Source organism: Sander lucioperca, chromosome 4, assembly GCF_008315115.2.
Source record: "Sander lucioperca isolate FBNREF2018 chromosome 4, SLUC_FBN_1.2, whole genome shotgun sequence".
Lineage (NCBI taxonomy): Eukaryota > Metazoa > Chordata > Actinopteri > Perciformes > Percidae > Sander > Sander lucioperca.
This window is the reverse complement of record NC_050176.1, coordinates 16,630,783-16,648,637: the sequence shown is the minus strand read 5'-3', so window position 1 is coordinate 16,648,637 and position 17,855 is coordinate 16,630,783. Positions and strand designations below refer to the sequence as shown.

At 41.5% G+C, this 17,855-nt stretch overlaps 1 protein-coding gene across 2 annotated transcripts in view; it reads left to right on the top strand.

Moving 5' to 3' along the window:
• Positions 1–13,754: 13,754 nt before the first annotated feature.
• Positions 13,755–17,855, top strand: part of LOC116042707 (platelet-derived growth factor subunit A-like) — a 14,065-nt gene continuing 9,964 nt past the window's right edge. The window contains exons 1-2 of one of the 2 annotated variants that reach the window (XM_031289017.2): positions 13,755–14,596; positions 14,843–14,939. In XM_031289017.2, coding sequence (XP_031144877.1) covers positions 14,534–14,596; positions 14,843–14,939 — 160 coding nt within the window. In that variant the 5' untranslated portion in view covers positions 13,755–14,533. Of the gene's footprint in view, positions 14,597–14,842; positions 14,940–17,855 lie in introns of those variants that run through there. The other variant, XM_031289019.2, reaches the window with a different exon arrangement.

The following is a 17,855-nucleotide window of genomic DNA, read 5'->3' as shown; positions in this document are numbered from 1 at the left end:
AGCCCAGTTAAACCCCCCTGGCTCTCAGTTAAGCAAATGGAGAAAATCCAACAGATCATGTAGAAAATGCTTGATTCCCACGGCAAGTGCAGTGTGTGTGTGAGTTTAATAGTTAAAAGACGACCGCCGCCCAGACCTGATCAGTGTCCAGCCATAACATAGTGAAGAAACAGGAAGCCTCTGCTAGTGAGACAAGGCGCGTGCGTGCGTGCGTGCGTGCGTGCGTGCGTGTGTGTGTGTGGTGTCTGTCCAGTAAAAGAGAGACAGGCTATGTGAAGACCAAGTGCTTTGTTAAATGACTTTAAGCCATTTTATAGTATTGTGTAAAAGATCATAATCTGTAAAAGAAAGACCAGCATATTAATCACCGTTTTATACTGCCATCATGTCCATGACACTAACACAAAGAAGAGGTAGTGGCTGAAAATTACAAAAAAAGGGTGAAACCATGAGGCAAAGGAAAATGGATCACATTTCTTAATGCAGCTTAGCAGCTGAAAAGCTAAACTGTCATAAATGACCAGTGAGCCACTTTGAGCAAGCTTCTGTTTTGACATGACTCAAGAGTTGTTGTGGTTAGTCCAGTTAAACCCATGAGCCCGCTTGACAAATTCTAACAACACTGATGTGGGACAGACAGCAAGGGGTGACTGATTGTTCTCATGCTGTTCTGTATGAAAAGCCCAGACTGTGTTTGAACCTGAGACCAAGTTAATGCTTTGCATGCATCACTCTCCAAATATATGTCACACTTTATTTATTACTCACTATTAAGTTACGATAATGTGAGAGGTTGTCACTTAATATAGTTCTTTAATGCTCAGGCCAGTTGTTTTGCAAAGGAACATTGCTGCTCTCTGGAAAATAGCCTGATAGGGAATGAAATATATTCAATTTATTCACTGCATTAACTTGGCATTCCTGACTGGCGAGAAGTTAGGGTTATGCAGCAAATAGGTGAGGAAGGAAGAAACTTTTTTTTTTGCCTTATTTTAAGATCACAACTTAATTATTGTATTACCATGAGGTGCTCATGTTATGACTGTTCCAAAAGTAATTCTTAAGATAAGTATCATAATATCAAATATCACATATCTTATATCAAAAAAGATGCACTTGATGGAACTTCATCTGGTTAGTACCTTGACATTGTTTGAATCAGAATTTTACTAAAAGGTGCCTGTATCAAGCCAACTTTTTCAATCATCAAACTTTTTGCAAAAATGAAAATTTGACTTTATAACAGCAGCATTTTAATTTGTCAAACAGTTGAAATGAATATCATTAATACTGGCTGCATTCCATTTCAAGGGACCCTTGCCAGGGCCCAGGTATTGTACCTGCTGGCCATGCTGACCTCACAGCCAGGGTTCAAAATTAACTTTTTCGTCTTACCAGCCAAATGGCTTGTGAATGTTCAAATTTTACCAACCACTCAATAGACTACAATTATTTTTTTTTTGGCGGCTGAGTGAAGCAAATCTACCAGCCAATTGCATATGTTACCAGCATTTGGCTGCTTATTTTGAACCCTGCTCACAGCTATGAGACTAACAGGTGAGCACATTGAAAAAATAAAATATCACACCTGCGTCAGTTTATCAGGACCTCATCTAATCAGTATTTCAAGGTAACCTTTTATAATCAAAAGGCCTAATGATAACTTTTTTAGATAAACTGCTATAATAATAATATATCATGATAGTTTCTCAGAAGCCTTTCCTGAAAGAGCTTTATGTATACACACTTAAAGTATATTATTGTGTGATTCGGTATTGTGAACTTTTGAAAGTGTTCTGTATTGTAACCATATGAGTATACCATAGAAAATAAATTGTGATTCATTAAACCTGTATTAATAGAATGGAACAACCTGTAAACACAACATATATTCTTATCATCTTATAAGGTTGATATGGCTGCCTTGTGAGCACACAGTGGCTTATTTACAAGTTAAGCAGACACGGAGCAGCAAACAATTATATGGAGTCATGTGTGTGGCCACCTGGCAAATGAAAGTCAATATTCACTCTTCTTTTAGCTTTTTTTTGCTCTCCACCAACTCTTTAGGGAAATATCTGGCTCTCTGGCTGCTAAATGCTCCTGTTGTTCACCAGTTGCCAACTTTCTCTGTCTGCCATTTTGTGCTGGGTATAGTTTACTGTGGGTCTCAATAGCTTTTCTTGATGAAAACAGCTGCTCAGGTTCAAAAATTTGATTTATTCTGTTTTCACTCAATACTACTATTTCTTAAGTGTTGGCATCATTCAAGTGTATTGTCAAGCTTTGAATAGAGGCAACTCTCCAGGCAGCTCTCAGTGCCAAAACATGACCAGACAGACTATTAAGACAAACCTCTTAATACCAGGGGAAAGCCTCATCAGCTTTTATAACTTTTCCCTCTGCGGTTCACCTTCCACCCACTCATGTTCAGCCCCTCCAGCTCAGGCTTGTTGAGCACTTGTCTCTGTCTTATCAAGGACTTTTAATGACTTCTCCGCAGAGATATAGAGGATGATAATGAGGGCTGATGAAAGGGAGAGCGGAGCCAGGCTACTTCATGTCTCAACACAAATGAGAATCTCTTGTCTTGCCTCCATCACCTGCTGGTGAGTTGGCAAGCGGGTAATAACAACACTGTATAATTAACACATAAATACACTAAAGTATGCTTCAGTTTTGTTGGCTTTGCCAAAAATGCCGTATAAAAATAATACTGTCTCAGGCACTGCATTCCAGTGTGAAATGTGAAATACCTGTGAGCTTTATACTGCCATTAGTGGCAGCTTTGGATCAAAGATGTTTTGTAGACTGTGTACACACATACCAGTGTAACAAGCTGGCTCCCACTGCTGACAGGCCAATTTCATCTTGCGTTATGTCTGTTTTCCGGCTCCCTGAAGTGAATGAGACATGTCTCTGCCTCTCACAGTTGGAGTCCAGTTGGCACTACAGCAACATGATAAGACACAGTTTGTTGGGCGCCTGGGTAGCTCACCTTGTAGAGTGTGCACCCATACATAGGCTCAGTCTTCGCTGCAGCGGCTGTGGGCTCTGTTTCGACCTGCTGCCCTTTGCTGCATGTCATTTCCCCTCTCTCTGCCCTTTCATGTCTAAGCTATCCTATTGAATAAAGGCGTAAAATGCCACAAAAAAAGCTATAGTGCGTAGTTTCTGTCGCTCCCATGAGGATTTCTAAGTAATAACAACAAAACTGTCGGCGCAGCCACATGATACAAGCCTTCTGTGATCGCGCACCCCCCACCCCTTCTCTGCTAGTAGCCAAGGAGGACACGGAGGATTGAAAAAACATGATGGACTCTTCAGAAGAGGGAATTATCTTCACTTGAGTTTCTGCGCGGAATAGTCGTCGGACGGCGTTAGTTTCTAAACATAGCCATACTGAGAAATACAGAGAGAGATTTGTGGAACTGATAGTCTTAATTAGCTTTGTAGCAACTCATTTGGCAATGGCTTGAATGTAACGGACGTTCGTTAATATAAAAAAGTTACGCACTAAAGCTTTAAGACACAACATTCTAAATATGTATATATTATGAAAAAAAAAGGTATAATTGTCACTTGTTTGTATGCAGTAACTTTCATCATGCAGTAATGTATAGTTTCTTGTAGTCTTTCCTCTCTGGCAAAACATAATGCACATATGCCTAATACCGTTCTGACATCTGTTAACACATTTACAGTGTCCACAGCTGCGGCAGGTGAGCAGCAGAGGAAATGAGGTTGGTGACAGAACCACACAAAGCTGACATTTAACCTCTTATCGCATTCTGTTCTCCTGTCACTACCTCTGTGGCAGATCAAACAGAGAACACAGAGCACCTAGGGCAAGTCAACATCCTGTCAGGGGAGGCGTTATTAGATGCTTCTTGAATTTTTTTTTCTATTTCCTGTATTAGAGAGCTAAACATCAATGTGAAATCTCATTTCACTGGCAATAACAGGTTTTTGGCCACTTGGGGGCAGCAGAAACAAGCTGTAAACAACTTATCATCTTTTACATAAATTTAAATGGTGAACATGTTATACTGCGTTCCATTTCCCTTGAAACTCGGAATCCCGAGCTGGGAAAGATGTCACACTCATCAAATCCAACATTCACTCTCCTTTTAGCTCTGTTTTGCTCTCCATGAACTCCAGAGAGAATAGAAAATCTGGCTCCTTAGCTGCTAAATGCTCCATGTTTTGCAGGTAGTCGCTAACTTTGTCTGCTAGCAGGTAGTGTACAGTGTCTTTTCACCAAAACCAGCTGTCTGCTGTGGCTGTAAGTGACCCTGACAAGTGGTGAGAGTAAAACAAAACAGTAAAGTTGTTGGCTGTAAACCAAAATGATAAGCTGAAAGAATCTAAAACGCTCTGTAGAGCTGAGGAAATTCTTCACCTTCTTACGAAGGGTTCATTTTTCATATTTATTGTTAAACATTTTGTAAAATACTGTCTTTTATCAACATTAAATGCTAAAAATGGATACCTTCCAGGACTGTCATTTGAACTATGACAGCTCTGCATCAGGTCACATTAAAATATTTCAATGACTGAGTTTCACTTCAGAAAATCTCATTCTAAAACATGAGCGATTAATGTCATATTATGTTTTATTGTCACACAGAAATGACTCGCTAGACTCTTGACACATTCAATAATCAAACAGAGAAATTCATAACATAAAACCAACTTCTGACTAAAACCAAAAACATGTCTGCTCTGTTGAAAGTTATTGTGGGAAATGTAGGAAAGCACGAACCAAAGTAAAAAAAGTTGTAAACAGATTAAGTAGGACAGAACACAATTAATCATCACAGAAAATGTCCAAAATATGACAGACTAAATGCTTATAAAAGCAAATTAGTATTTAGGCAAGTTTTACCTTCACAATAACTTAAACACAAATACAGCAACAGCCTCACTCTCAGTTCCAGTCTGTCAACCCTGCTGCTCAGTACAATCACACAAAGCATCTGTGTCCTGATTTGGAGATAATACGATGCTTCCTCCTCCATCTGGAAGCTAGCGTGGCCTACAGAGTGATGCCATGATGTCACCCCACTGTGTGTGTGTCTGCAGCATGTGTATCACAAGTGAACACACACACACACAGGGCAAACACTACCTCCGCTACTTCCCTCCATTACCCCTCTTTAGACAGCGTAGCATTGTTTCCAAGCCAAAATTACCACATCAGCAGCCCTCCAAATACACCCCACATCCTTCGCTCTCAACCCAGCGACAATGAGGGAGAAATCCTTCTTTTGGAAGAGGAGAGAGGGGGATTTCTTCACTCTCCAGTTCCCAGCGTGGTAATAACTGCCGTGAGAGCTTTACTAATTGGCCTCTTAATCTTTTGAAACGGCAGCGAAATAGAGCAACAGAGAATGATAGGAGAGAGAGAGGTTTACCCACAGAGGATATCTGTGCTTATCTGCATGTTCGTGTTTGAGCATGCAAATATGTGCATACGTGGTCTCTGAGTGTATATGTGTGTGGTCTGTGTAATGAATTTTATTCTGTGTATAAGTGTGTTGAGGATGTTAAAATGTGTGCACGTAGGGGTGTGTGTGTGTGTGTGTGTGTGTGTGTGTGTGCAGCATGTTAACATACTTGTGTGTCTGTTAATGTAGGCATGTAGGCTATGCATTTGCTCACTGTGTGTGTGTGTGTGTGTGTGTGTGTGTGTGTGTGTGTGTGTGTGTGTGTGTGTGTGTGTGTGTGTGAACTATATTCGTGGGGTCCAATAACCGGGAGTCCAGTATACTTATGGGGTCCCGACAGCTTTGTGGGGCCAAAATGCTGGACCCCACAAGTTTAAAGGGCTGTTTGAGGGTTAAGACTTGGTTTTAGGATTAGGGTTAGAATTAGGTTATGGTTAGGGTGAGGGTAAGGGTTAAGGTTAGGCATTTAGTTGTGATGGTTAAGGTTAGGGTAAGGGGCTAGGGAATGCATTATGTCAATAACGGGTCCCCACAAAGATAGTGCCACAAACCTGTGTGTGTGTGTGTGTGTGTGTGTGTGTGTGTGTGTGTGGGTGTGTTTGCCTGTGCAGCTATTTGAGTGTGTGTGGTCAGCGGGGTTCACCAACACTTCCTGATGAGTCATCAATGGAAAACACAATTAACTCCCTCACTGCCTCCCAATTATTTCCGCACAGGAGATTAAAGTCTCCCAACTGAAACGCTGAACAATTGTGGACAGACGAATGTTTGAATCAAATGTTCCACTGGTCAAATGATCCAGCGGCGCCTGTTTTCACACTCGGCAGTCATATTTCCCTAACAGCTGTCAGCTGGACAGGCCTTGTCAATCCAAATAAGAGTGTTTTCTGTTCTTTTTGTTATTTGTTGCTCGGTCCCAGCTGTGTCGATCATGGTTATGTTGATCATAACCTTATCACATCAATCAATTGGCAAACATAGGAAGGAGATGTGATAGAATTGGTGGAAGAGGAAATGGGAAGAGGTGTTAACCTTCTACTGCAGCTGGCTGGAAGTGGGAGACAGTCAGCCTTGGGACACGCTAGAAGACAATTCAAATCCAAACATAATTTTATAAATGTTTGCGATTATCACATGCAGATCTTTTGCCCCCTATTTGAAAATGAGGTAAAGATGCTATAAAAGAAAAATAAATAACAATGCTAACACTTGTAATAACATAACTGATCGTTCTGCTGACTCCTAAAATGTCTGCATAAATTAACATGATAAGCATAATCGAAGAAAAAAAGCTAAACTCAATATTCAGGGCTGTAGCTGAGCATGACGTTTAAGAAGGAATGTTCTGCTCCACATCCACACATTCACACCTGGAAGCTTCTCACAAGTCTGATCTGTTTGCCAGTGAGCAGCTCCAATGTGCCTTGCTCAAGGGAACTTCAGCATTGGTGACAAGGGAGGGCCAAATGCATGCCTTATCACTTCACCATTCAAATATGATCAGTCCTGGAACAAAACAGCCACTTTCCTGTCGTAAGTTCAAATGGGGGAGGAAAAGAAGATGGACACTAGCGCTGCTATGATTTCTACGGCTGATACTACTGTTAAATGTACTACTGTGAATGCAAATACTGCACTAGATTACTGCTACTCTGTCTAGTTGTGCTTAAAACTCGACAATGTTCACAACAATGGCTTTGTATACTGTAACTACATTTAGCACAACAGTCAGCGACATAAAAGGGGTCCACCTCTGTGACGTCTCTTTCCATGGGTTTTCTATTGATGATGTTGTAAGTTTCTGTTGTTTATTAAAGAAGAAAAAACAGTGCGTCTACTGCATTTAAATGCATTATTTCTCAGCGAAACCCCACTCAGCGTTGTTTAGATTAGCAAAAGTGCAAGGTCTTGTGAAGTGGTTATAGAGTGACTCACAATTTTGCAACAACGCCAAATGCAATTAGGCTTGTTAAACTCTAAAACTCAAGATGAGCCTCAGGTTTGCCACTGGTATAGGGCATTTATTCTGCTTTTGTAAAGCTAGTTTGTTCCTCATCTTGGTTGGAGTCAAGTTTTCCTGTGCTCCTTTGTCCTAATGGAGCATCTGAAGTGGAGGTTAAAGCTGTTTTTTGCTGTGTTAAGTTGAATCAAAGTTAACTGTTGGATCAATTTACCATCAGATGAATTATTCATTTTAATATTGTCTAGCTTAAACCCAACAAGTCCTCCAAAATACGGATTCTGTCATTCGTCTCCTGAAACAGTAGTGTTTTGTTAATGTGTTGTGGGAGTCGCCATGTTGCCTTGTCTGTTGATCCAGACACGTAGAAGCAGCTCGTTGTCTTAAAGGTCCTATGACATGCTGCTTTTTGGATGCTTTTATATAGGCCTTAGTGGTCCCCTAATTCTGTATCTGAGGTCTCTTTGCCAAAATTCAGCCTTGGTGCAGAATTAGAGCCACTAGAGCCAGTCCCACAATGAGCTTTCCTTAGGACGTGCCATTTCTGTGTCTGTAGCTTTAAATGCTATTGAGGAGGAGAGAGGGGGGGCAAGGTGGAGGGTGGGGGTGTGGCTTTGACCAACTGCCATGCTTCGCTTGTTTGCAAGCCATGATGTCTCTCTTTTTCTCATGGGCGGGCCAAATTCTCTGGGCGGGCAAAGCAGAGAAAGGGGAGGTAACCTTTCCCCTTATGACCTCATAAGGAGCAGATTCCAGATCGGCCCATCTGAGCTTTCATTTTCTCAAAGGCAGAGCAGGATACCCAGGGCTCGGTTTACACCTATCGCCATTTCTAGCCACTTAGGGACCATAGGCAGGCTGGGGGAACGCATATTAATGTTAAAAAACCTCATAAAGTGAAATTTTCATGCCATGGGACCTTTAAGCATGTGAACACACAGAAGTATTACAGATGGTAACAACAGTACAGGAAGTACTCTGCAGTATCTGATGTTTTGTCTCAAGGCTCAGATAGGAAGGCAGACATATGTCTCTTCCATAGTATAAACATTCCCTTGTTTAGTTATTGGGGATTAACTTGTTTCAATTTATATATTTCTTTGTACTCTTATAATGTGGTATGGGTAACATTAGGTATTAGCTATTAAGGTGGTGACAAAGGTATTAAGCATGACAAAATATTTTTATTTTACTGTTGTTTCTTAGTGTTTATTTTTTCCAATGCAGCTTAACTAACCATGTGCACTTTATCAGCCACACGGCCGGGCTTCACGTTCACACACAAATTCACACCTGAGATCTGCCCTGTGAAACCAGCGCTTTGGCAAAGGCATATCAGTGGTGGGTGTCGAAGGTCACTAGTTTACTGTTTCTTCACACTTTCGTGGCTGGCTGAGAGACTCAGCCTTATGGTCACAGGCCTGGATGTCTATCCTCGAGAATAGGATACTGTTTCCACCGGTGTGTTCATGGATACAGTGTTTGGTTAAAATGTATTTTCTTTTTGGCTCAGCCTCACTGGAACATCCCTGGTCAATCATGCCGTCAGTGAAGCGACATCCTCTGGCCTTTTGCCCTCCTATCTGCTGTTGATGCCCCTGTCAGTGATGCTGCAGACATTATGTTGCCTTTCAAAGCTAATGGAAAGTAGGACTGCACAATAAATCGATTAATGGTCATCGCGATATCTAACTGTTGCAATAAACACATCGCGAAAGACTGCAACATAATGCGAAAGAGTTTTTTGTGTTAGTTGAAAGAAAATATCAGTAGAAAACTGCACTTTAAAATGTAACTGTCATTCTATTCTTCTTTTCTTTCATTTGGTTTAAGTTCAACAAGCAATTTGTTGTATTTTAGCAGAATACTGAAAGCAGCAGAAAGGCAGAACTGAGTCCACTTTAATCTGTTTATTTATTGCAAGTAATATCGTTATCGCGATATTCAGCGTTATCACATATTTTCCTCATATCGTGCAGCACCTATACTTTTATATCACATTTTGGGTGAGTGAAAACATCTATGAAATTAGCAGTTTTTTTGCACTTGTGAAGTATTGATTATGTCAGTGAAGGATATGTAAGGATATTTTGTGAAATGATAGGCCACTGGACAACAACTGAATAGTTTTTGATTATGATCCTGATCCAAAGGCAGATTTCTTAAAGTCACAGTGAAATCAAAATTACATTTTCCCGTTTTTTTAATCCTGTGACCCTGTATTAATTGTTTCTTTTTTCTTTTGTTAAATGCTAAATATGTGTCAAAAAGGATTTATCAGAATTTTTATAACAAAATCCTTCTCTTTCACTTCCCTAAATGTAAGAATATTTTTGTTTGTACACTTTTCTTGCACTCAAAGGTGGTTAGGGTTACAAAAATATATTTGTAATTCTGGGTGACGCAGATAGCTAACCCAACCCATCATATATAATCACACTTGATACATGCAACAATGCAGAGGAAGGATGTCTAGGTTGTGTGTGCAGTTGAACAGTCCTCTATACATACATATTCTGTTTAATTCAAAAATAACATTTCGATTTTGCACTTGTTTTCTCACAAACTGCTGCACCTAATGTTTATGAAAAACAGCTGCCACATGATTTTACCCTATGATTATCTATCACCATGCATATTTCAGATGTAATACCAAAATAACAAAGATCCAGATGCAATAATACACACTTCAAAATATTTATCTTCTATTTAAGTAACAAAGTTAGAAATGTGTGCAGCACTTGTGGAGGTATGCGCTCTCTGAGTGTTTTCCAGTTTAGAGTAAATCTGATTCAGTTTGGTGGGAGGTCCAGCACTTACTGTATGCCCTTTCCAGTTAAGCTGGCTTTCTGTCTTCATGACTATGAGTTCACACAGTACAAGGGCCCTGTGTTTCCCACTTTCCCAAACAGTCCTAAATAAAGCATTCTCTCAGAGCCGTGTGGCCTGTGATGAACAGACGGGCGGGGTGGTTCGTTGGGGTGGGCGGGGGGTAGCATTACATATAGGTAAATGCCAGCATATTTGAGATGGTAATCCAGGATAAGTCTCCAGTTGGCTGATGACCAAACATTCATGTGTCGCACAATAGCTTTTGGCAGGTGTCCAATATTGGACTTTAATGGTTTACCGGTGAAATCCAGTCTGAGTTTTTTTTTTTTTTTTTTTTTAGAAAGGGCTTTAATAATTAATGTTGGATGGTTTGAAGAGAGGAGAGGAACATGTATATACAGGGTTTTTCCACTATGTGCTTGGTTTTGTGAATAAATTTGGGGATAGCCGTTAACCCCCACCCTGCTCGTAAAAGTTTTTATCCCTTGCTAGATTAACTTTTACTGCCTCTCTGTCACGTAAACACTCTCAAACACCCTTCTCCACGAATCTCTTATATTTTCATCTTACTTTATTCCCATTGGTGGCTATCTCCTTTCCCACAGGACGGCAGTTTATTGAGTGTACCAAACACAGCTGAAGTGCTTCTGAGCAAGGTCACTTCAACATGGTGCACACACTGTATTTGAGTTGGTCTGCCTCTAAGAAAGGACTGGAAAAGTTATACAAGTTATATAAAATGTGACACAACAAGCTTTTCCCTGGCTTGTTATAAATAAACTATAAAATATTTAATCCACATGGAAAGTTATGCGGGAGAAAAAGAAGACTGCATAACTTTATTCAACGCTCTGCCCTTTTGGATCAGAATTGAGATTGTCTCAGTTTTTCACAAACAAAGGCTGTCAGAAACTTGCAGACAGTTATGAGACAGGAGTTGATGGTACAAATATGTCTTTTGAATGTGTAAACTTATAAGCGTGAGCTAACTATACCAAATGCCAAGGGGGAAGGAAACAGCAATATGAAGAAGTTTGGGGAGCTAATATGACTGACCAGCACTGGCTGTTAAGCGTCATCAAGCTTCTAGAACTACTTTGCAAAATCGGTTCAATTATTTTGCCGTATCACTGTGACCAGGCCTCTGAAGCAAAAGTATGGTTTTCAAATGAATATTAATAGCGCATTTTGTGAAGTTGAACTTAAAGTTTCTCTCTGTCTGTCTGTCTGTCTGTCTGTCTGTAACATGCACACTTGTGCTTCTGACGGCAGGGAGAAAGACTGGCCCAGAGAAAGACAGTAGCAACGGAAGAGAAAAAAAGAAGCAGACGGAACAGAATGAGTGGGATGATCCGAGGAGAAGCTGCTGCCAGGAGGAAGTGACAGCGTCACAGCACGATTGGCGCCATTCAAGATCCGAATTTCCCCCCCATCATTCCGGTTCTTTGTGTGTGTGTGTGTGTGTGTGTGTGTGTGTGTGTGTGTGTGTGTGTGTGTGTGTGTGTGTGTGTCTGGTGCACTGAAGCTATTCAAGGGGAGATGGAGGGAGAGATACAGAGGTGGATTTCTGTTGTGATGGTATTAGCCTCTGTCAGGTTAAATGGGCTTTAATTGGTGGTGTGTTTGGTTCAACAGAGCCTGCATTTTACATGACGCACACATTCACCCCGCTGTCATTTTCTTTCATCCAAATAGGCTTCACCTTGGTATCAACAAGCTTCTTATCTCTGCCATTTTTGCTCTCAACTTCTTCCAGTTTCCATCTTTCCTCCTCTTTCTCTCCCGACTTTGTTCTTCTCCCTTGGCCTCTCTGCTTTGTCCTCACAGGCCCTGTAGGATTAACAGTTGGTGTGCTGGTATGAAGGATATTGGGAAAATTGCTTTGCACCTGTGTATTTTTGCATGGGAAAGTGAGACCGACAAAGGGAGAGTAAATGTGTACGTGCATGTTTGAATGCTTGAGGCTGGATTTCCAGATTCCAGTGCTGCTTTGCGAAGCTTTAGCTCTGGAAAGTCTTTTACATTCCCTCAACAATTTACTAACCCAAAGAAATGGATCAATGCAAACCGCTTCTCATCTTACAGTTAGATGCATATTAAAGGTGTTGCATGTTTACACTCATTAATTACAAATCACACCTTTGCCGACTATAACTATCCCAAGAATATCATCGCTTTTTTAGGTTGATATGTTGCCATTGATTTCCATTCATTTCTGTACATTACAAAGAGGATTTCCCTGTAACAGTCTGGTGGTTGATCCAGGGTGTAACCTGCCTCTTGCACAATGTGGGCTGAGCTCCAGCCCCTTCAACCCTGCTCAGGTGCGATGGATGGATGAATGGATGGATGGATGGAAATGAACTGGAGTGTTCTTAAAACTTTCCTCAAGAACAATAATCTATCACAGTGCACCTTTAGGGTTAGTGTAAACTAAATTAGTTGTTTGACATTACCTTCCTAAACTAACAAGTTTATTTCATTTTCTGATCTGGTGCCACTATCAGCAGGAAGAAAATCGTTTTCTCAGTGCCTTCCAAAACCGCTACTGTTAAAAATTATTTGTACAACAATTTTAAGGTTTGGTTAGGTTTAGACAACTAACACAACTTGATTAAAGTTAGGGAAATATCGTGTTCATGGTTAAAAGAAATCAAAGTTGATTGTTGGCAGGAGCCAGGATGTCGATGTGGTGTCTGGCTCCAACAGGTTTTGAGATGGTAAAACAACGTCACGCTACTTCCACCTTTAGTCATTATTTGCACGCCCACCACAAGAGGTCGATTGTCAGATAAATGTCAAATTAGGTTCTTCCAAAGATTCTTGTTAGCATGTTTCATGGGAAACTTTTCCAAATGACTTATTCTAGTATGGTGAAACCTTGCACATAGTACCACCATCAGGCCAACACCGTTCACTTTTTACAAAAGGACAGTCTGTCTTGGGTCTGGACACTTATTAATGAGCTTTATTACACAGCAATTAAACACCGACGCGGTCAATGATCACACACACACACACACGCACACACACGCACACACACACACACACACACACACACACAGACACACACACACACACACACACACACACACACACACACACACACACACACACACACACACACACACACACACACTGCAATAGTTTGGTGTGTAGGATAATTTAAGGGAAAGGTGGGACCATTGATTCTCAGAGCAACTGATTCACAAATGATTTTAGGAAGGTTAAAAATTAGCCTGCATAAAGACGGTTAATTATCACACAATCTAAACCAAATTCGATTTGTTGCTTTATCATGTAAAGCATAGATGAAGTAGAAATGGACATAGCTATATATAAAAAATCAAAGCAACTGTCTCAACAAATGTTAGTTATATTGGCTAAAATTTGTTTTAAATTGTAAATTGGTCGGTTTACCCTGAATTTGCGCTGCTACAATAGTCTCTACGCAAAGCGCGCTCGCAGTTCAGTGCCACGGGGACGCGCACGGCTATATCCTGTGACTGAAAGCATCCCGACTTCATTCACCCCGGAGATCACAGGACCGCTGGGAGCTGACATCAAGCTCCTCTGAGCTCCAGAGCGGAGAGTTTTCTTTCTTGTTTCGTTCGTTGGTGCCATTTCACTTTTCCTTCTCGTGTTCAGGACAGAACTGGTTATATCTGGAAATTTTCCATTTAAAAGATAATGCACATTGTAAGCTAATGATTCACATAAAGTGCCACGGTGCTCAACCGCTGCAGGATGCACACATGTGTGATTTTGACCGGATTACATTGAGGATAAAGTGATGGATATTGTTGGATGTGTGAATGTAAAAGAAAGGGTTTCCTGTTTCCATTCGACTCCGGTTCTTTTCATGCCAAAACGAAGAACTGCTGAACATCAACTTGACCTCAATTAGGTTTGATTGTTTGAGGAACTTTGATGCTTCAAACTTCTGGACAAAAGGCTGTGCAACTGTGAGCTTTTCCCCTGCAGCTCGGACTTAAACCATGCGGTCACTTTTACGTTATTTTAGAAATCAGCTCCTCTCTCACCTGCAGTGACTTACACTGAATGCAGGGTCAGAATAAGCTTGGCTCTATTCTTTAACTGCATTTCATTCAGGAGTTTTTACATCATCTTAAGTTTTAGACGCGCCTGGCCCGTTCTTTCATTGAGGTCGTGGTGGTGGCCAGTTCTCCCGAGGGATGTTTTTGGGCTCCCGAGAACAGGGAGCAACAGCCCGGCTCCTGCATTGGACTTTTGCCTCGTCCTGGTGCCTATGCAGCGGATCTGAGAGGAGATGAGAGCTGCGGTATACCACCTCCTCGCCGGCTGCCTCTGCCTGTTACGTACCGCTGCTGAGGTAAGCCGAAGATAACTGCGGCACAGCAACACATTAAATTCACAATGCGTAATGTAATTTACGCACAAATGTTTACTTTCTTTTGGCCCAGATATGCATTAATGCTGTCCTTTTTAAAGCAAATGCAAAAAAGTTGTCTGGCACTGAGTTTGCAGATCCGCTTGCAGTGATGCTTGCATGATTTTGTGGAGCTTTTATGTCTCCATCCCCAATGAAGCGGCTCACCGACTGATTTTCTTCCCACAGGAGTCTCCTCTCCCCCGGGAGCTGTTGGAGCGGCTCTCCCGCAGCGAGATCCGTAGCATTAGCGACCTCCAGCGGCTGCTAGAGATAGACTCCGTAGGTAAAGCGCTTCATTATAATACAACTCTCTCACTCCCACAAGCTGGATTAGCGAGTTTTACAGCAAAATGAGGCTATTCAGCGAAATCTTATGTTCATACATGACGTTTATGATATGAGCGTAATGATGCACAGATACCTGCTCATAAAAATGAAAAAATGATTATTATGAGGATAAAATGCATGTGAACCTCTGAAGTCAGTGGTTTTATCAATCACGTTTTTTTTTTTGTTTTTTTTTGCATTGGTGGGTCCTAACAAACCAGAGTACAGCTGACAAAGTTCAGCCCCCAGAGGCTCACATGTGTGCCAGTCAGGGCTGCTGCTTCCCTCCCTGTCTGTGCCTTGAAATGCTCTAAAATGAGGTATTAGTTGCATCTGGTTCAGTGCACAGTAAGAGGATGCTGTCCTCTTGTCTCATTACTGGAATGCCTCCCCGGATGTTGCTAGGAGACCAGCGGCCAGTCTCGCTCTTTACACCCTCCATGATCTCTGAGACAGAGTAAACTTTGTGCTTATCAGCCACTGCCAATGGTCAACTAGGATTCTAGAAATGATGTGTAGAGAACAGCGTTTGTTTAAAGGGGCATTCCACCAATTTTACACATCAAAATCAGTTTACTGTGCATGTTAAAGGCTGTTTTATGCTTCTGCGTCGAATCGACTGCGTACCCCCGCAGACACCTCTGCGTCTCCGCAAACCCCTCTCCGAGCCCTCCACCGTAGCTCGACGTGCACCTTCAGAAATTTGTAACTTCGCGTTGAGGCAACTCAGGCCGCAAGGACTGTGATTGGTCAACTCGTCCTGTGTGTTGATAGCAAGGGGGTAAGCCATGGATGGGTAAGCTTCGCTTCAGAGCGCGAACCTCCTATGGCGCCATTTTGATGCTACCAAGCCATCACCTCCCGTTATCATTCCATTGACTGCCATTCATTTTGACGTCATTTTGACGGCAAATAACATCACATCTGAAGCGTTTAAAGACTTTATTTGTCCATTGTTTATTTCTAAAGAAACACGACAATGTATAAAAGGCTCCATTACCTTGTATCTCACGTTATGGCTCCGTAGCAGACGTTTTTGTAAAAATAAGCTAACGATTGTGTCATAACCACGCGACTTACTGTCGCATAGTAGAGGAATTACCGTATAGTACAGGAGAAGCTCGCAGACAGTTTCAACTTACATTAGCTGTTTAAGTTTAATTACTAATGTTAACTAGCATTTTAGTTAGCAATAATTAGCTTGTGTCCATGTTATCTCCTTACATATACCTACGCTCTCCGTCTCTGCAAGATTGGGAATGATTGAGATTTCTCTTGGCACAGCTACCAGAAGACTTACAACTTTCAGACAGGTTGCTCACGTCACATTTACGTTGTCTCTCTCAGTTGGAGTCTGCGCAGTAACGCTCAGCGCTCACCGGAAAAGTGCTTCTAACGGCCTTCACTGGTCTCCGTCCAGAGCAACGGGATCTGTTGGTCCACTCTTATAGACAGTCTATGGTGATAGTGTTTCAAGCAGCCTACTGTGGGGAGTAGCAACATGCTAGTTCACTTAAGCTTTGCAAATAAACTCAGACATATTTTGGTTACAATGACGGGGTTATCCGTTTGTAAAGTGTCTATATGTCAGTAACGTTTTGAAATCAGCACTTCGCCAGCAAGCAGTACTTTGTGGGCAGTTGTGCTAAAGTTAGCTTGCTAACATAACATTAACTGGCTCTCTCTCTTTCGCTCGCCATTGTCGGAAATGAAAAAGCGGAACCAAAACAAAATATCACCCCCTAGCGTTATGGCGGTGAAATGCACCGCGATGCAAAGAAACGCGTTCAACCCCGACGCAGAACTCCGAAAGGGTCACGACGCCATAGGAGCGACGCCGTATCTATGGCGTTGACGCAGAAGCATAAAAACAGCCTTAAGTCCAACTCAACCCGTGAAAATAGTTGCATATGGTCTGCTGTGGCTTTGGAGGAGCTTCAAGTGGTGATGTTACAGTTATTTCACCAGGGTTATCGAATCGTGAGCTGGTAGACTAAAAGTTTTTATCGGGAAATGCAGAGACAGTTGCATTGTAGGAAATGTAGTCTTTTTGAAGCTCAACCCACACTGGCGACTAAAAGTCGGGGTATCTCGACTTCCGCTGTACGAGGTTTACCAATCTTTTTTAAAACAGTTTCTCGCAAGTCCTACAAAATTATGAAGTATAATACAACACCTTTAGTTTATGCTGATGGTCTTGGTTGGCCCCAATCGTCCTGTCGACCCAATCAACCTATTTATTGCCATTCATTTTCTAACAGTAATTTACATTTAGTAAAAGTTTCCATATCAATGTACACATTACATTTGTCTCCTGTCAAACACCTGGCACTCATAGGAGGAAATCCAAGTCTCCCCACCAGGGAATGATCCCCTTAAAAAAAGATTTCCCTTTTAAAAACTTAATTGTGACTTCTCTTTCTTCCTTCTTTGTGGAATCTTTCTTAGCTGGAAGAGTTAGTTCAAACTGCAACTGCAATTTGTAAAAATATTTTTTTGTTGTTCTTTTAAAGCACCAAAAAGAAAAAGTCAACATTACATAAGTAAAGTAAATTGGCTACAACTCTAAATAACAGCAATATTCACCTTCAATAAACACAGTAGATGCCTGTTCTCATTATAAACAGACCGAATCAGTGAGGTGAGACAGGAGGAAATAACTGTAGCATTAAACAGGGTTTATTGCATTCACGCCCCGAGTCAGACTCTACATTCCTGCCTCACAAACTTTCTCCTGCTCTGAACTTCACGTTGCCTGTGAAAAACAGTTGATTCATTTTTTAGTGTCCTCTGCTGCGAGCGGTGCCACCATTAATCCTGGCATCATTGAGATGCAAATGCCGTGTGTGACGGCTCCCCGGCTCGGTGGGGG